The 20,305-nt window shown below is 46.5% G+C and overlaps 1 protein-coding gene across 1 annotated transcript; it reads left to right on the forward strand.

Annotated features, from left to right (window-relative positions):
- The first annotated feature begins 15 nt into the window (after nucleotides 1-15).
- Nucleotides 16-16,792, forward strand: MSL2 (MSL complex subunit 2). The gene is made up of 2 exons (XM_057379616.1): nucleotides 16-589; nucleotides 13,277-16,792. The coding sequence occupies exons 1-2, from the start codon at nucleotides 448-450 to the stop codon at nucleotides 14,872-14,874; spliced, it is 1,740 nt and encodes a 579-aa protein (XP_057235599.1). The 5' UTR covers nucleotides 16-447; the 3' UTR covers nucleotides 14,875-16,792.
- Nucleotides 16,793-20,305: the final 3,513 nt, after the last annotated feature.

The following is a 20,305-nucleotide window of genomic DNA, read 5'->3' on the forward strand; positions in this document are numbered from 1 at the left end:
CGGTGAGCCCCGGGTGCCTCCGCCGCCCTCCCGCCGCATCGGGCAGCGCGGTCCCGCCGCCGCCCCGCGCCCGTTCGCGGATCCTGCCTGCGGCCGCCGCCATGCCGGGCCGCCGCTAAGGGAAGCGCCGACAGCAGCAGGGGCCCCGCGGCGGAACGGGCATGGCCCGCAGGGACCTGCACTAGCGCCGCCGCCGCCGCCGCCGCCGCCCGGGCCGAGCCGCCGCTCCGAGCGAGGCCTCCCCCGCGGGAGGCGGAGGAGGAGCCGGCGCGGCCCCCTCTGGCAGGGCCGCTGCGGCCTCCGCGCTGCCGCCGCCGCTGCCGCGCGGCTCCAGGTGGCCCCGGACCAAGGTGACACCCGGCCGGCCCCCGCCCCGGGGCCACCTGCCCCCGCGGCCTGCGCAGACCTTCTTCGCACCGCGCAGCCGGCGGCGAGCGAGCGGCGGCGATGAACCCGGTGAATGCCACTGCTCTCTACGTGTCCGCGAGCCGCCTGGTGCTCAACTACGACCCGGCGGACCCCCAGTCCTTTTCCGAGATTAACAAGCTCCTGCCCTACTTCAGGCAGTCCCTCTCCTGCTGCGTGTGCGGTGAGGATCTTTCTTTTGTTCCTGCACAGTGAGCCTCCCCGGCGCTCCCGCACGGCCCTGGGCCCGCACCGGGGCTGGCCCGGCCTTCCCTCGCCCGGCCCGCTCCGGGGCAGCTCCCAGGAAAGTTTGCCGGGCCCGGAGCCYCGGTGCCGCGGCCGCCGGGGGGGCGGCTCGGCGCTCGGGAGCGGTGGAGTGGGACCAGCCCGGGCTAAACCCGCCCCCGGCGCGGGGCAGGCGCGGGCAGGGCCGGTCACAAGGGCAGGGAGGCGGCAGGGGCCGTGTCTCAACAGCCGCGCAGGCTGCGAAGGCGGTGGTGAMACGGAGAGAGGGTTTTCCCCAAAATGTAGCGCTGTGTTATGGTCACTGCTTCATCAAGGGTACGGCGGTTGTTAGTGGTTATTGGAATACCCTGGTGTAGTGGAGTTAATTGCTTTAAACAAGCGATGACTAAGAGGGAGTGTGGTAAAAGATACTCAAAACAATGTACAGACCATAGAGGCAGGGGAAGAGGAACTTCGCACTTTTTTTCCCCTCCATGAAATGTAAACAATAAGTAATTCTGATTGAAAGCCAGGAATTTTGAGCTGACAGAAACAATAACTGATTTTTTTTGAGCCCAGCAGATAATTGTTCYGTAACAGTAATTACCATAAAAAAGCAAACAGGCTGAAAGTCTGCTGGGCTTTCTCCACTCCCATCCCCCAAAAAAGAGCGTTGTGTGTGCGGTGAGCAAAGMCAGTATCCGGAATTTCGGTGTTGCAGTCCGGGGAATACTGGGAAGGAATTGCGTTCTGCTGTGTTTATGGAGTGGGGGCATGTGTCCGTTGCTGGAAGGAAGCTCTGGAATAAGCTGTCAACTTTCCTTGAACTTCCCTTTGAAGCYTTGGTCTGTGTCAGGAGGGGGCTCTGAGCTGTTAGACGTCTTGGTTGTTAAGTTCTTTTAATTCTCCTTTTTTTCCCGCTGGTAGTTTTAAGTCCTGCCCTGTTTGTGTTTTCCTGACACAGTGGGTTTATGCCCACTGTGTTTGCATGTGTTTGTCGGTACTAATGCGTTTGTTACRTTAAGTTTGAACTGAATCACTGGGGTTTCGAAAGTTAAATATTTGATTTATTTACAGGATCGGCATTTAATTGTCGGGGCGGCTAAAGTAGCGTTAGATGCTTCCTATCCTCTCGCTGTTGGCTCCTCCCACTTAAAGTCTTAGAAAATAGATATCTGTTTGCACTGGGAAAGAGGGAGCCCGTTCCCAGGATCTCTGCATCATCATTTCCTGAAGTAATTTGTCTTAGGGATTTTTTCCTCATGGAACCCTGATGCCACTATTGATGAACCTCTGCTTTTTATTTGTTATCACCTGGGGCCTGGTTAATTCCAGCCCCAGGCTGTGCTTTCTTCCCATAAATTCTTCCTGATTTTGGTCAGTCACCAGACTACTTTTGCCAAAACCCATGCAAATAATGTTCTGATTTTTTTCATACGATATTTGCATGGGGACTGTGTATTTCCAATTGCTGTGCTCTCTGGCCTCTCACTTTAAGCCTGGTCTTCTGAAATGTGTTCTTTGTTCTCCTTGCCTTGCCTTCTTCCCTTCTTGGCCTTTTGCAATCTTAGTTTTATACTCTGTGCTGTTGAAATTGTCTATCTTTAATTTGTCCCTTCCCAAATTCCTGAGCCTTCTTCCCCCTTCTTTGGCTTTTCTTGCTTGGCTTTTCTGTCACCCTCAGTTTGTGAGAGCAAACCACACTTTTAGGTTTTTTTCCTTCTAATTCCTTGTGCCTCCGTGGGTATTCCTATCCACAAATTACCTCTTGATGGTTCCGCTTTCTTTCTTGACCCTTTATTTTCTTTGAATTTTAAGGTTATTCCTTTGGTTTATTTGTGTTTCCTGCTGTGGCCAGGTTTCAGATAACTGTAGCTGCTGTTTATTTCAAATATTTTGCTTACWGCTGATTAACCAGTCTTATCTCTGCCTCCTGGGCTCCTGTTCRTGRTGTGGCAGTATCCAGAGSCCTCAGTAAATTCCACACTCRGTGAAGAYKTGCAGTAAAACAAAGTTACTCAGGTGTCTCTGTTGAGCTGATGTGGTCATGGGGGACTGGGCCTGCCCCACACAGAACTGCCTACTCTGGTGTTTTCAGCATCACTAATCTGCAGTTCTAACTGGTAAAGGCCAATCCATCTTGTTCTCATTTGCTTTTTGTGTTCCTCTTCTCTTAGTGYTAAGAGCTGTTACACCTTTTACACCTTCTGTATATTTATGGTTGTTAAACCCTGTACAACCATCAAAGCCTTTTTAACTTAGGTGTTTTAAAGAGTAGAATCTAAGTACAGAAGTTACATTGAGAGAGCATAACGGTGAGTGCTGTGACCACACAAAATTTTGACAGAATCCTAGAATATTCTCAGTTGGAAGGGACCCAYAAGRGCCATGGACTCCAGCTGTTAGTGAATGGCCCAGAGAGGAATTGAACCAACCCAGCACCTGTGTGTGCTCAGCATCCTGCTCTGACCATCTGAGCTCACTCTGCAGTGTGGGTTTGGGCTGGGTTTTTTGTTTCAATACTTGAAAGATTTTCAGATGTTCACTCCTTTGTGCCCTGTTTTTCTGTTTAGACTGTGAGATCCAAATATGTGGCTCTGGGTCTATGTACACAGAACTTGGAGTGTCTGGTACTTTCCTTGCACAGCTCTTGTRAAGTGCTGACTGCAAAGGTTTAAAAACGGTGCTTTGTTGGAGWACTGCTGCATGAAGTATTGGTAGTGGTTAAAATCTTGAATATTGGAGCTCTAGGAATTCCCTTGGGAAGTTACTCCCCAAATTAGTTCTCTTAGTGTCATYATCTTTTCCTCAGTGTGTAATCTCTCTTGAGTGCATTCTGTAATGTTTTGTTATGCTGTAGGTATTAWTTCCATGGTCAAGATTGTCTCTTTAATTTTAGGGACTTGTTTTTAGGAGAAATGAGTGCCAGCTATTTAAGTCAGCTAACATTCCTGGGCTTCCATTTTGCTCTGAATGCACGAGGCATAAGCCAGCTCATTTCCTTGTGATCCCATAGTCYTGTACACCAGCTCACATAGCAGGGGGGTGGCAGAAGTTTTTGGACCCACATAAYTATGAAATTCTAATTAAAGCTCTGATTTCAGATTCAGATTGGCACACATGGAGTTGCAGCAGTAGAAAGCCAAAATGTAAATAAAGTATGTCAGTGTAAGTCAGCTGAAACGRTTCTGGGTGGATTCAAGGTCTGTCCCCTTGTTGCCTCATGATGGGTGATAAGGGCTCAGTTCCGTMGCTGGAACAGCCGTGTGTGTATTTCTAAGATTTAAGTGTGATCATGTGACAGTTTCCTGGACAGTGCTGTAGGTAATACATCGTCCTTTACAGGGATGTATAAGATAATATTTCCTAGAGCTTTTAAAACTTAAAATAAATGCTCCTGAGTGTGCATTAGGCAGAAGGGGCGTGCCTTGTGTGTTTTAAGGATGTGAAATACAAGTTTCAGCCTCTGGAATAAAGTGATTATTAAGTTGCTTGTTAATACCACATTTACTTTAAAAACAGCGTAATAGAATTTATGCAACAAATTTGTATGTTTTAAAAGTGCAGTATTTCGGGACAAATATCTTAGCAGTGCCTTTATSTGGTTCAGATACCATGTAGGTAACTGCAAATCAATGGCCTTTTCAGCATTAGTGACCTCTGAAATTCTGTTAAAATGCTTGTAGGAGATGTGATTACTAGTCAGATCAGCTTAGGTTTTTATGCATAGAAAAATTCACCCTGGAATCTCTGGAAGATACTTTAAAGATTTGTGAAAGATCGTTATTGCTCATTGGGAATGAGAGAGTGCTTGGAAGCTGGCAGGGCTGCAGGACAATGTTTTATGCTTGGCCAGGAACCCAGCTGGTGCTGGGAAATACAGGATGAGAATACAGTTCTTGTCTTAAACATCCTGTAATCCCAGTAAGGGGATGTGAGACAACATGTGGTTTTAGGGAGATTAGGGGTGGGGAGGAACAAAGAAAYCCATGGCAGCATTGGCTGGTAGCTCACAGAGCCCCATCCTGTCTTCTGAGGCAGCTCTTGATAATTTTAGCCAGGGGGTTGAAGGCGCAGTGGTGTTGTGGCAGCAACTCCCAGGAAAGATGGGGAATGGCACAGATTGCAAAAAAAACTCCAAAAGTGTTGACTTTCTGTTTTTCTATATAAAGATTAATGTCAGGATGTTATCTCGTTCCTTCTCCTGTGTAAAAGCAGTAGCCTGGTTTTGAGAGTTYTATACTGCCAAAGCAAGTTAAATGGAGTGTGTAATATTCCTGCATGTTATAATCAGTTATACTTARCAGTAGATCTGAAATGTCCCCATAGCTGATGGTATACACTTGTGTAAAAGTTTCCACTTTTGTGTCATTTTGTCCATGTGAAGGCTTCTCCTCTTCTTGTCCCTCTATGAGCTAATTCTCCTTTGCTCCTGCAGTTCTTGTGTCCCCCCATCAGCAGCTCTCGGCAGGTCCCAGGCAGAGCTCCCTGCTGGGGGCTGCACCCTCTCACTGGGAAATGGTGTGAACTGAGCCTGGACAGTTGGACTGAACTTCGCTCAGAGAAAGGAGATACTTGAGTGATGCCTAAACAGATGGAAACCTCTGAGAAAGTTCAGTTCCCTGTCACAGACATAGGAGAAGGGAGAAGAAACAAATTCCCACTATAATACAACTTAATTACATGGATGAAACTGGAATTTGTGTTTGGGATGTGAGCTGTGGCTGAGTTGAGCCTGGATAACAGAATTTTAGAGCAGAGAAGTGTACTTAAGTTTGGTGATGGAAATGTTTGGACTAGAACTCCTTCCTTGTCCCTTCTCCTTAGATTGAGGAGAATGAAGGCCGATTCATGATCTGTGCTGCCAGATCAGAGTTGCCTTTTATGTTGAAGATTGGTTGGTCTCTGTGGAAGTTTTTTTGTATTTTTTCATGGACATTTTCATCTTTSCTCTGTTTTCAATGATGAGGAATAYMGTAAATAAAACTACTGGTAGTTTTTTAAARTATGTTATTTTTCCCTTAAAGTTACATGAATGGTTGCCAAAATACTTCTGAATTTGTGAAAAATGTGCAAGATAATCAGAATCCCTGAAACAACCATCAGGGAGCATGCCTAGGAGACTAAGTACCTATCAGATACCTTCTGGGCAGTTATTTTGTTTGTGCTTGATTTGGGAAGCAGTTGTCTGTAAAATGTCCACTCACATCTCTGCCTACACCAGTTTTTACTCATGAACGTGTTGTGTGATTTCCTCTTAAAATCTCCCTACTCAACCTCACTGTTTCCTTTTCCTGTTTTTAAATCCTGTGTGTGACTCCTGGGAGAATTGCTTTGTCAAGGTTGTCTGCATTGTGCTGCAGAAGTTTTGATATCATAAAGTTCTGCCAGTAGAATTTAAATTGGTTTCTAAACTAAAAATACTCCTGTGCCTTAGAAGAAAATTGAGTGGGAAGAGAAGTAGCTGTGGTGTTCTCGGTGGCAGCTGGGTGACAGAGGCTTCCARAGGGGGTGCTTCGTTGTCTTCTGCRGGGATTGATGAGGAGCATTCCAGTTTGAGGAGCAGGGAGGTGATGGATGGCTTTGGTGGTGCCTGAGGGTATTGATTAAACCGATTGTGTTCCCGAGTGTTTAAAGAGGAGTTAATGTGTTGCCAAGAGGCATCTTTATTGGGATGGCTGAGCTGTCCTGGGCTGCGGGCACAGAGCTCTCCAGSAGGAGTTCCTCTGCCTTTGGCTTTTTTGCTAATTTAGGATTTACATGACAGGTCATTGCAGTATGGACTGAGAGTTCCTGGATATTGTATTGGAGTCTTTTGTAAGGCCAGAAAACATTCCTTGGGGATGGGCAATGACTTGAGAAGTGATGGCAGGACAGCATAGCCTTTCCTGAGCACCGTGCTTTGCAGGGAGCAGAGATTTCCCTGCTCTCCTGCAGAAATTATTCCAGGCCCTGAGTGATGTAATTTGTTATTCCGTGTCACAGCCCGGGGCTGGCTCCCTCTCACACTGAGGCCTTGGGAGGACACTTCACTCTAAGATTTTGATGTTCAAGCATTTTTGTTTTGTGGGAAAAAATGGGTTTCATTGCTTTTTTGTTTGCTATGGGAATGTGATGAACTTGATCTATAACTCCAAAGCAAGTTCTAACTCTTGTGTTTCTGCATCTTAGAAATGTTTTATTATTTTATACCCATAGGAGAAATGCTTACCTTTTGTCTTGGTTTAGAGACGATTTTAGGAGAAAATGCTCTGGAATGACTGTTYCCTTTAAAGGATTTCAGCAATCCCTTCCTGCCAGTATGAAATTCATACTGGTTGGTGGAAGTGAAAAAAACTTGTTTATTTGAAAAACAAGTTGCCCTCGTGGCACAGGAGAAATATTGACAACTATTAGATATTGAACCTTCAGAACCTCACCTCCCCCAATTACAAACAATCCCAAAATGCTGGGGAAAAAACTACTGAGCACGCAACAAGAAGGAACAAAATGGCAGACAGCTTTGTTCTGGGAAGGAAAAAGCTAGATGGGAACCTGGTGAACCTCCAAGGTTGGTCTCCTCCTTGCAGCAGACAAAGCTGGTGGATTTAGAGTCCTTTATTTCATTGGTTTGGCTTTTCCCAAGGTTTGGGCCAAGATGGAGTGTCCCTGTGGCGTCCACGCCGACTGACTCCCACTGATTTTCTGATTGGGACCAAAAAGCAAGCCGAACAGTCCAAGAAAAAACAACAGAAGGTGAGGAAGAATTGCCGGTCTGGTCCAGGAAGAGCTTCCTGCCTAAGCTAACAAAACCAAAGCTAGCTAAAAGCAACAACGCAGGCTTCGATTCATGTGGCACGCCAGGCACTCAGGAGGGTGAGAGCTTGACCAAAGCTTGCCAGAGTTCCCCTGGTTCCCACCCCTCCCCTGGACTCACCTTAAACCTRGAGGACCCATTTCTGTGCATAATGCAGATGATCAGGAATAGAGTAGCATCATAAAATCATCCCAAGGCACTTCGCTTTGAAGTGTTTGAAACTTTTCAAAATACAGCAATCTTGACTTTTGGGAAACATCATTATGTGAAAATTGTACACTGGATGGTGAAAAATAATAACTTATCAATCTTTTTAAAGCCTCAAACTTAGAACTTTGCCACCTAGTTTGTTAAAAATACATTTAGCCTTTTTCCTGTCAAGGATTTTGTAAACACAAAGACTTTCAAACAGAACTATAACTTTGGCATAGGTTAGTAAAAATGTTCTTTTGTTTCCTATGTGGGGGTTAGACTCAGAGAACAAGGCATTCCCTTCTGCACTTAATGCAATTTGCTGTCATTTTTTTTTCCTTGAACTTTAGCTAAAGAGGTTGACTGTGTTTCTCCATATATGAAGAAAAATAGTCCAACTGTCTTTTGGTCATGGTTAAATTGGGTTCCCATGGTGTTCAGGCAAAAATAGTGCAGATTTTATTTTGTCAAAGAGTTATACAGTCATTAATTCATTAGTTACAACCATCCCTATATGAGGGCAATAATGTCTTTAGCTAATTTTTCATAGTTGTTTGCTGATGGAAGATGCTCAGAAATATTCAGTAACCAGTACATTTTCTGATRAAATCTGATAAAATTTTGAAATTAGTATTTTTGGTTGATTTGGGGTATTTTTTAAATGCTTTTTTTTGTGTTCCCCATGTTTCTGTTTCACCCAGTGAGTGCTTGTGGATTTCTTTGATTCAGTTCTGGTGGCCTGGTTGTGGTGATCTGAGGGTAGGATGGTRTTTGCAGGAAGAGATCATTTTGTTTGGTTCACAAGGAAGGTTTTACTGTTTCCCAGAAAGAGTTGTGTGCTGAGAGTCTTGGGAAACTTTTTTTATTACTACCTTTTGGCTGAATAGAACAATTTCTGTCCACAGAACTGTTCTCAAAGCCCATGAAAGGCTCACATATCTGTAGTGCTGTSTTAGTGAATTGTCAGAGCTCTGCCTTTGGGATGTTGCAGAGGTGTGTTCGTGTCTCAGCCAGGAGCGTGGCCGCTGCRTGCACCGATGTGTTTGGGGAGTGTGCCTTGGGAATGCTGTGCACTGGGTCACTGGCATCCAGCACATTTTGATGAGAGGAGCTGCCAAATGTYTTTCTACCTGGGACAGCTGCCAGGGCAGGGRTGGGACAGACATCAGTCTGGGGAATCTGGCTCCTGATTTTGGTGCAGTACTGGTGAAATGCATCAAGTCCACCATGGTCCAGCTCACCCCGAGTGTGGGTCTGGAAGTGGGGGGTGTTAAGGCCTGGGATCTGTGAGAACTTTCCCTGCTGTCATGTGCTTGGCAGCTGGCCCTGCACTAACCTCTGTGAGTCTGAGTGTGTGCAGCTTTCTTCTTTTCTAGGAAGTACCCAGATCTCCCACCCATATAAAACAGATCCCACACATTTGTTGTATTCCTCTGCATATGGCTGACAGACCTTTTTGCTGCTCATCATATGTCTGCCTGTCTGTCGTCAGATAGTTTTGCAAATAGTGCTTTTAAGGGGTTTATCCAACTCGGGAAATGCTGCTTTTGTGAGGCTATTTTCTGTTGTGTTTTGCTGTGAAGTTTATTTTTCAGTGAGCTCCAGGTGAACATTTCTTGGGTGAGAAGATGCTGTGTGGGGTGGCAGGGGAGCAGTTCAGGGAAGGTGGTGGGGAGAGCAGGGCATTTCCTCCCCGCTGTGCTGGAACTGCAGCTCGAGCTGCAAGGAGAGGGGTGGCTGAGCACAGAACCCTGTGCACTGGTGGCACAGTCAGTGAGAAACAGCTCCCGTCCTTCAGGAGCTCCTGAGCTCTGAAGCTTCGACATGGCAAGTGGTTGAAACTTTCTGTCTGTTGGTAATTCTTCTAGTACGAACAATCAGATTATATTTAATCCCAAAATGAAAAGGCTGACAGTGTAGCAGTGCAGCTGTCAAAGCTCCCGCCTTGGATATGACTTTGGGGTCCTTGGCATGTAGAAGTTGTGTGTGCCTCAGATGGGTCCAGCTTCCTATTCTCAGCTTGCTGGAGGCTCAGCATTTCTGTTTTTTTAATCTCAGTTTCCAAATGGAATGGTGGTGCCCGTGCTGTTTGATTGGCAAAGATTGGCAGGTGGGCTCCCTTGCTGCCCTCTCTGCTGTGTCCCACAGGTGCCAGTGTGGCTGGGCTGCCTGAGCACACACAACCAGTGCAGCGAGATCAAAGACTTCTGGCTGACACATGGTGGAGATGAATCCCAGGGATACATTGATTTCTATTTGTAAAAACATTGATGGTTTTTTTTTTTTTTCTACTTTACTTAATGAAATTTAAGATTTAGTAATGATGTAATTCTTAAGACTTTGGGTTGTTGGAAGAGGCAAGATYATTATGTTCCAGTAGCATTTCCAAAGACCCTAAATTAGTTAGTTGTATTTAGCCCTTTCCTGTCTTTGCTGAGGATGGGTGAGAATGGCCGGAGGTACCTGTTCAAGCCTTTCCTCCAGGTGAATTTCATTCGTTTGGAGCACATTTGCTGGCTATAGACACTTAACAATTGCTTTGATTCCCAATTCTTCTCCCTTTGGTGTCAGAGACAAAATTTGCAGATGCTTCCCCTGTCCCTGCAGCTGTGAAACGGTGCTCATTAAGGAAGTATTCCTTGTGGTTTAAGTGACCTTGCTTTGGGACAGCCTCTCYAGGAGAGCTGGGATGTTTGGTAAATAATATATTAAAAGTTTTYCCTCTGTATATGCTCTTCATTAATTGTAAGTGCTGATATTAATGTAGATGTTTAGTCAACCTTTCTGAAATCAGGATAGTAAGAGCAGATGTGGAGGGAARGTCTTTTATTGGAAGCTGTGTAAGAATGTGATTTTGCATGTGATGTATTGATAAACCCCTTGCAAAAGAGGGTGAAGAAMGACAGGGCTGGGTTCAGTTACACCAGGTTACTCAGGGCTGTAAAACTGAAGGTCTGCAGTGAGTAAWCTTGGAAGGGTCTAACACAGGTGAATGGCTGAAATGAAAAATTACATGTAGTTTAGAGAAATCTTGAATTATAAACATGGAAAAATATTAACTGCTCAAGGCCCACCGTGTTTATATCTTGCAGATCTATATAAATGTTTTAATTGCTAGAGAGTAGTAGCACTGATGGCCACGAGGCAAAAGTTCAAAACCTGCAGGTTTCAAAGCAGCTCGGGTGCTGTTTGTGGGACAGTGCTGCTGGCTTAGTGTCCCTCCCTGAATATTACAAGTAATGAAATGTAATTTTATGTGAATTAGCATCTCGTGGTTGACTATTTTTTTTTTTAACTTGCCAATAATAAAGCTGTGCAGAGTAATAGTTCCACAGACTCCATATGAGAGAAAAACTTAGAGAATATTCAATGAGATATGAGCTCAAACTGAAAATATTTCCACAGCTCAGGCATTCCTAATGTCTCTCCAGTGTAGGTTGCCTGGCATTTACTGGGAGTAGATCTTGCTCTGTTCTTTCTGTCAGTGAGAGCATGTGAAATATTTTGTATTGTCAGTCCGTCTGTTTTTTCCCTCAAAGCCTCTGGAAATTTAAATTTTTCTGTATCCTCTTTTAGCATTTGTACTTATTCAGGAGTTTCAGCCAAATTTATTTTGGGAGAAATAAAACACACAGTTGGGGATGCCATTTTTTAAAATGTAATTAGAAGTTAAAGTGGTATCTTGTTTATTTGGTGCCATAGCTGAAGTATTTTAGTTCTGCAAAGCATCACAACTCAGCCTCATAGCCTTAAGGAGCCAAGAGAAGCTACAGGTGGATGAGGAGCATACCCCCCCAGCTGCTTTGTGTCACTAATAATTTGGGAATTAATTAACACTGGTGGCTTTTTGCCCTGGGAGCATTATAGTCCCAAGGCTCTGAGGTGACTGGACAAGTGTTYGGTGTGTTTGCTCCTGCACTGGCCAGGGCACTGCTCCTGCTGGTCCTCTTGAACTCAAGCGGGKCTGGACCATTGTTGGTGAATTCTCTGCAGAAGGACACAACTTCTGGGAGGAGCTGGTGGGATTTAAAGCTTTGGTTTTGTTCTCTTCAGGGAACTTTACTCCCAAAATCAAGTCCCATCTGAGAACAATGGTGGCCACCTCTGCCTGTGTTGCTGTTATCATGTCATTTCAAGGAAACTTGGGAGAAAAAACCCAACTTAATAATTCCCCTGCAGGCTGGACTGTGAATTCTTGTTCCATCTGTTGGCTTTAAATCTTCAGAGCTTGAGGTGACGAGTGTTTTCTGTCTTCTCATGGTGGGGTCTTGTCACACTGTCATGGCAGGGCTCATTCTGTGCCACTGCCTGCACCACCTTGCCAGCCTGCTGAACAGTGGTATTTCTCTCAATTTATTAAAAATACTATGGAAGGGCAGTCTGAGCACTGACTCCTGGGATTTGTTGCTCCAAACCCAGTTTACATCAAGCTAATAACTACTGAAAGATGGCTCAGGTGGAGGGTTTGGAGCAGCCCCTTCCCAAAGAGGGCTCAGGAAATTCAGGGAAAAGGGATCAGGGAAGTGAGCAATGACAGAAAATATCTTGGATGTATCTCACTCTGATTTGCTAAATGTACTTTGCTTCCTCTTCCCAGATAGTTTAATTTTATTCACTTGTTGCAGCAGCATGTTTTCACTTTGGAAAACCTGGATGGGAATTCCCTGATGGCTGTAACTCATGCAGCAGAGGCTCCTYCTGGGAGAAAGGTCTGATCAAAGCTGAGAATGTGCTGCTGGGAGGGAGGAGTGTTGCTGGGGTTGACTATAGATACTCTGCAATTTAATTTAGGAGATGGMATATCTTTCTGACCTAGAGCTGCCTGGAAATAGCACAGCAATACTGTCACTTTCTGGATATAGGAATTAGTTGGATTGTTTATATGCAGAATTTAGTTTGTCTTGTTTTTTTCATATTTTATCCTTAGGTAGTATTTGGGTTGTTCTTAAGGAAAACCAAAACCATTCTTCAGGTTTTTACAGTTTGGGGGATCTGCAGATAAAACCCTCCACAATGTCAGTGCTGGGGGTCTGAAACTTTCTGGGCTGTCAGGTTTGTGTGTGGATTCCTTCAGCAATTGATTTTTACTAGTTTTTTATTCAAAACAGTAAAATCCCAAAGAAAATCCTTTATTCAGATGGCTTCACTAAATGATAAATGAAAAATAACACAGTCTGCTGTGTCTTCCTTTTAGGAGTGGATATTCCATCATTTTTACATTCCTTTTGGAGTTTCCCTCTGCTCTGTTGCCATTTGTTTTTACTAATTCCTTTAAAATCTCTGCAGTACCTTGTCATGGGAGTTTATTTTTGCACTATTGGTAAATTCATAGAAATCTTGTGTGTTCTGTAAGTTTCCATGGACAAAACTGAAGGGGAGAAGGAGATTGGTAGTATTGTAGTTGAGAATGTTTCTGAAGGCTGCAGCACACAATAAATCACAGTGTGATGGTTTTCTTCTAATTTTATTTAATGTTAGTTTAAAACCAGGTTGACCGCTATGAGAATTTGTACAGGCTGTTGTTTGGCTGGGATGTTTTCTTGTGCATAACTGAACTTTTTGAGGCAATTTTTTTTGATAGTACAAAAAATTAATTCCATAGGGTCTCAAAAATCTGCCTTAAATCCATTGTAATCGTCCTCTTCCTTTTTCCTGTAGGAAATTTGCTACAAGACCCTATTGCTCCTACCAACTCCAACTGTCAGCATTATGTCTGCAAAACGTGTAAAGGCAAGAAGATGATGATGAAGCCCTCGTGTAGCTGGTGCAAGGACTACGAGCAGTTTGAGGAGAACAAGCAGCTGAGCATCCTGGTGAGCTGCTACAAGAAGCTGTGCGAGTACATCACGCAGACGCCGCTGGCCCGGGACATCATCCAAGCCGTGGATTGCTCCGCAGACCTGCTGGCTCTGCTCAAGGATGGGGCACCGCTCCACGAGGAGACGGAGAGATCCTCGGACGCGGCCCTGGCTCTGTGTCTGACACATTCCCCCATCCCTTCCACCTCGGAGCTGGCACCGGATGCGCCAGGGGGGTTCACGGCGCTGCCTGAGAGCAGCCCCAGCATGGACCTGCGGGGCTCCGTCATCAATGGGCTGCCCCCCTGCAACGGGCTGGCAGTGGAGAAGCTGGGTGTGAGCATTCCCTCTCCTGAGCACACCAGCGCCATCGACGTGTGCAGCACTGGCGACTACATCAAGACGGAGGACATCCCGGCTGGCCTGCAGCCCGTGTGTGACACAGTGGCCACCAGCGACCTGTGTCCCACGGGCATCGACATCTGCAGCTTCAGCGAGGACATCAAGCCGGGGGGGTCGCTGCTGCTCAGCGTCGAGGAGGTGCTGCGCAGCCTGGAGACCGTGTCCAGCACCGAGGTGTGCGACTCCAACCTGCAGCCTGCCTTGGAGGCGAACATGGCCAACGGCCCCTTCCTGCAGCTCTCCCCTCCTCCCCTCAGCCACAACATTTTCATGTCCACAGATGCTTCTCCCCATGGGCTCTCCTGCACGGCGGCCACACCCAAGGTGGTGAAGCTGAACAGGAAGCGCTCTCGCTCGGAAAGCGACAGTGAGAAGGTTCAGCCTCTGCCCATCTCCAGCATCATCTGCGGCCCGACGCTGGGAGCGTCAGCTCCTGTGACCGTCAAACAGGAAAATAAAATGTCTTTGCAGCCTATTGCGACTGTACCTAATGGAGGAACTACTCCCAAAATCAGTAAAACTGTGCTCCTGTCTAACAAAAGCATGAAAAAGAACTTAGAACATGCCCCTAAGAAATCCCACCCAAAAGCCAAACCAGGGGTGCTGAAAACAAAAGACAAGGCAAAGGAGAAAGTTCCCAGCAGTAACGTTATGCCAGGAAGCCCAACAAAAACTGTATATAAAAAGTCACAAGAAAAGAAAGGGTGTAAATGTGGTCGTGCCACCCAAAATCCAAGTGTTCTTACATGCCGTGGCCAACGCTGCCCTTGCTACTCTAACCGCAAAGCCTGCCTTGACTGCATATGCCGTGGCTGCCAAAACTCCTACATGGCGAACGGGGAGAAGAAGCTGGAGGCATTTGCAGTGCCAGAAAAGGCCTTGGAGCAGACTCGGCTTACTTTGGGCATTAATGTGACGAGCATTGCGGTGCGCAATGCCAGCACAAGCACCAGTGTAATCAATGTGACAGGGTCACCAGTAACGACGTTTTTAGCTGCCAGTACACATGATGAGAAAAGTTTGGATGAAGCTATAGACATGAGATATGACTGTTGAACCTTTCTTTCTTTTCCCTGCCATCCGTAGGGGAACTGCTACAGGTTTAAGGCAGCTATGGTTCTGTTTAACTTGCTGGAGCTCCTGCGTTTAGATCACTTGTATCAAGTGTTTTTCATTGCTATGTTCTGTGTATTAGTGTCTGGGAAATAGTTGCAGATAATGGAGGAGTTACCCTAAAACTGTGTTTAGTTCTTACAGCACCTCATAGTTTGAGATTGATTGCTGATGTAATGAATTTATCACAAGATTCTTTGACAAGGAATATATTGACCTCATTGTACTTGCTCATGCTTTGTGCTCAGTCAAAGCTTCAGCTTCARTGTAGAAAAGCAGCATCCAGTGCATCTCAACTGTGCTAGATGATGGTGTAGAAAAATAATTATTGATGGGTTACAGTCACCATGAGTAGAAATGACCTGACATTCCTGTGGGAAAGGCAGCACTGAGCTGGAGGATACAGTCTGGAAAGACAGGTAGCGGTGACTATGAGAATTGGCTGTGTGCTCTACTGAACAGTGTCCAGTAAAAAAAAAACATCAATAAATAGAGAGCTGGCAGGCCAAAAGGCAGCTCAGGCTGCAGGCGAGGCTTAGGAGGGTAGGGTGGATGCAAAGGTCGAGCCCCAGCTCGGGTACCCCATCCTGGTAACAACATCATGCTTGGGGTTTGTTTTCCTGACACTTCCACAGGTCATGCCCCTGCTCTGTTGCCCCTCTGTGCCAGCCCCTGTGTGTGACGAGTCACTGAGGAGCTGGGCTGGGGGAGAACATCATTTGTACCCCACAAAGGCTCAAAGTTCTGTTAGCACTAYCCTCTCTTGAGTTCCTGCTGTTTCACTGCTATTGCTTCTAGGGAAGAGAAGGGCTTTTGTGGGTTATGGAGAGTCCTTGGCTGATTTTCCCTCCTCTGGTGCTGATCAGTGCCTGGGACGCAGAGATTCCACAGCACTGATCACTGCCAGGGGTTGTTTGCTCACGTTTGGAACAGMCCCGGGACCCCTTTAGCAGAGGGGAGTTCCCCACTGGCAGACATCTTCCAGCCATGGCACAGGATCAAGGGCAATCTAAGGTCAAATTTTTGGGATGTTTGCTAAACAGAATAAGCTATATATAACTAACTCCACCCTGGATCTATCTAATTTTTAGCTAAAATGTTGAAAGCACGTTTTGAAGGTCAGTGCTTTTCAGCCTAGGCCAAAAGGCTCAAAACTGGAAACATAGCAAAGTTGTTGAGCTGATCTGGAAAAGTGTTACAGTAAAAGAATTCCTGTTTGGAATTAGCTTTGTGCAAAAAAATGGTTGATTCCTGTGCAAGCCCTAAATAAGAGTGCAGGCACAAGAGTTAAATTGTGTCTTCAGGGCTTTGCTGGGAGCCTGAAAAATTGAGATTGCTTTGTGAAAGCAGAAACTGCTCCTCTTGGAATGATACAGCACAACCTGAACATGGGCTGACTCGAACACAAACATTAGTCTGATTTTTAAAGGCAATTCCTGTTTCAGCAGCATGTTAAATAGTGTGTGGATTTTTTTTAGTTCCTTTCCTGCTTCCATCTTCCCTTTTCCTCAGGCAGAGCCCTGCGGCGCTTTCTGGCCCAGCGCTGGGTGTGCTTTGATTTGGCATAAAGCACGTACAATGACGGTTCCTCACCGAGAAATGAGCAAAACCCTTTGGACACAAATGGCACCTCCTTTTGTTTTGTAGTGTCCCATGGTGTCATTTTCTGTGAAYGTGGTCAGAGCTTTTTGTTGGTTTTGGTTTGTTTCTCCCCCCCGTCTTTTTTGTGGGGTGGGCAGGGTGGGGGGTTAAAGCCATAGGAAGAAAAATGTGATGTACGTGTCCAGTCTGTACTTTTTTGTTTTTGTTTTGCAAGAAGAGTTGAAAAATATTTTTGATAATGAGTAAATGGTGGAAAATGCTTCTTAGTATTCTTGTCTTTATTTGCCAACCCAAGTACCTAAGATCTGTGTTTTTTAGCCCTCATGAGATTTAACAATGTCCTATTAAAATGTATTTAGTTAAACTTGTATGTGATTTTTGTGTTGACCCAGAGGGATCCTACCAGTCTCTAATTTGGTGGTTTGATCGTGACCTACTAATGTAAATCTGTTTATTAGTCCACTACGTGTAAGCGAAGTAGCGACCCGGAGTCTGGGAGTGGTTGCACAGCACGGGTTGTGTCGGAATGCTTTTGCAGAGCTGTTCAGTTTTACCAAGATTGTTGATGGTACATTTTTAGGACTTTCATTAAATTAAATACAAAGTACCTTTGCTCCAGAGATGTGGGAGTATTTGGAATCTTTACTATCTCACTGCTGCATTCAATGTGGTACCAAAAGTTGGAGAATTTAGGTCAAGAGTGTTTTGGAGCATCGACAGGAGAGCCCTGATGGTTAATGTAAAATTGCAAATGGTAGATTCAGGTTGTTTCTAAAAACATTTCCTTTTATGCTGCCACATTCTTGAAATGTATATTAAAATTGAAATTGATTTAATAAATGTTAGTTTTCTAATTCTATTTTGCAACTGCTGAAGGCATCAGTGTGGCATATGTTGAACTCACTGTCTAAATACTACTTAGTGTATTGATGRCTAATTCTGTAATTGTTTAAATTAGGGTTGGCTTGGTTTGGTTTCCTTGCCCTCCTGGCTACTTGTTTGTGAGCTGAGCAATGGAAAGGATCGTCTCRGTGCTGACAGGAGTTCCAGCGGTTCCAGTTGGGAAAGCATTCCTTCCACAGCAGCTTCCTGGTGTGGGGCCTTCCTGCCTTGGCTTGGGCAGAGAGAAGGGTGAGAGCAGCAGATGTCCCTGTTGTCCCTGCTGAGGAGCTGGGGAGTCATTGGTGGGGGGAAGCGGCTCAAAGATTGTTCAACCCCCAGCCTGGCCCTGGCAGGGCTGCCCAGAATTCCCAGTGTTCCTCCTGGGGGGGTTCTGGATCTTGGAAGCTGTTTCAGCCTTAGCACAGAGGGAGCTGCTTGGGGATTTCTTCTCACAGAGGAGGTGTGTGATATTCCAGTTTTCTTCCCAATCCCCTTTAAGGCAKGGATTAACTTCCAAACTTTATTAAAACMCTGTAATTTGTAGAGCTGAGTCAGAAAGAAAAAGCAGCAGTTTATGGTCACATGTAGTGGTACAAAACCCAATGCTTCGGACCATCCAGGTCTGAACATGGATCTGAACAAGGAGRAGCCCTCTACCCTTCCACCTGAAGTGGAAAGGCTCTTCCTGGGTATCACACATTAGGATGTTGAGAAATGTTCCAAAAGACAAGTCAGCGTGGCCCTTGGTGGTAGGGYTTAGTGGGCAGGCTGGAGCTCTGTCAAAGATTAGACTTTTTTTTTCTCGATGGGTTTTTTCCAACCTTAATGGTTCTTTGATATCTCAGAGGTTGGGATTAAATCCCAGGGGAGGGGGGATGGGAAACAGAACAAAATGACCGCCTGGATGTGTTTTCACGCTGCTCTTCCAACAGGAGCTCTTCTCACCCCCTGGTTCTCTGACCCCATGGTGCAGAGCCAGGGACACTGGGGGCACAGCAGCCTCTCCCTGCAGATGTTTTTCCCTTGCATGAACATCTGAGCTGRAAGCATTCCCAGGAACCGAGGTGGCAGGGAACAGCTGCCGCCTGCGCACAGGCTCCTCTCCTTGGTGCCCTCAGCACAGCCCGGGGCTGCCCCTGCCAGCCCCAGCATTTGGCAGTGCCAGAAAAACCTGCAGAGTTAAAAGGAAACAAACCCGAAAAGCCTGTTTGCCAAGGCAGGCACTGCTGGCACGGCAGGGAGCTGCTCCCTCGGCGAAACTCCGACACTTTCAAGGAACAGATTCCACAGCTGTGGCACAGGGATGGTGCAGAGGTTCTGGCGTGACCAGCACAAAAGCAGCCCTTCCCCAAACAYTTCTTGCTCCAATTCTGTACCAGTCAGAAAAGAGCTCTTGACTGCTAACTTGGATAACTGAAAGGATACAAAAAAGCACCTTTGTAAGGATCAATCCAAGTGTGTGGCACGGCTGAAGAAATCCCTTCTGAAAGGTAGGTGATGCTATTTACAGTACTACCAAGAACATCACAGGCACATTTTCGGTTGTAACTATTTAAATTTCAAAATTAAAGTGCTTTTGAYACCCTGAAGAAATTCACCAAAAGGTGACTGTTCTCTAGACACCCCTTGGTGCAGCAATACAAGAGCAATGACTATGCTTGAGAATGGCATRTAAGTAAATTAGAAAAGGCATTGCTGGTTTTGTTTGGTTTTTATTGTTGGTCTCTTTGTTTAGTTTGGGTTTTTTGTTGATTCCACTTCCAAAAKATCCAGGAGATGTTAAAATTAAGGAGCTGGATGTTTTGGTAAGTCTTCAAGGACAGTACTCCGCATTGAGGATGCAAACACAGTGTCAGGTAAGTGGTCAGATTGCTTTGTCCCAGTATTTTTGAGAAGAAAGCCTGGAATTTTGGCTTTGGAGGGCATTTGATGGCAGGTAACAGGGTGATGTGAGCTCACCATAAATTGGAGATTAGGGTTTTTCCTTTGTTTTCTTTCTCTTAGGGAATTTTTATCCCATCTGTTGCTAAGACACAATAACGACTGGTACTTAAAGAGGACAACGGGCCCAACTCCGGGGAGGGTGCAGCCTGCTACTCGCTTATCTGGGTGGTTTCTCTTGGAGGGACAGAGATACCACGGCATTTGGGCTGGGGAAAAGGCGCTGAGGCAGCTTCTGGCTCGCCTGCTCTCCGGGCATTCGGCGAGGGGACACAGGCTGCGCTCGCTGCGGGAAGAATCCAGCGCCACCGCTGAGTTCCGTCTATTTTGCTTCTACCGTGAGTGAGCTCTGTWCATAAGCACAGCTACTGAACACCCTAACCCTACCTCACTGGAAAGGACTCTCACCATCTACTCGGGGGCTACCAGGGGAAACCCAGACCACGAACCCTCCCCACCCTGAGAGAGCCTCTCCCGGTTCCGGAGTGGCTGCTCACCCCGCAGGCACCCTCGCCCGCCGAGTCACACCACGGCTCCTGCCACAGCTGTGGAGCTCCTGCCACCTGTTGCTCACTGCTCTGGGCAAGCCAGCTCCCGCCGCCGCAGCCGCCGCTCGGAGGTTCCCGCTGCAGCCCATTCCGTCGTGCAGCCCGCCCGCCATCACCGCGTGAGGGAGAGTGGCGCTGACCCCGCGCCACAGCGCCCCCTGCCGGCGGGGAGGAATCATCGCCAGCGCTGTCGCGCCCCCTGCGGGCGCGGAGGAACCACCGCACCCGCCCTGCGCAAGCGGGACCCCCCGGCGCCCCCTGCCGGCCGTGACCGTAACTGCACCGAGAGGAGGGTGGGACACCCAGGGGGGCTGCTCTGTGCCTCTGTTTGGTGTCGCTGCCGYTGTTGTTTGTTTGCCTTGTTATCCGCACAGTAAAAAACTGTTGCTCCTTTTTGCATA

Source organism: Malurus melanocephalus, unplaced genomic scaffold (genome assembly GCF_030028575.1).
Source record: "Malurus melanocephalus ecotype Western Australia unplaced genomic scaffold, MMel_1.1 scaffold_412, whole genome shotgun sequence".
NCBI lineage: Eukaryota > Metazoa > Chordata > Aves > Passeriformes > Maluridae > Malurus > Malurus melanocephalus.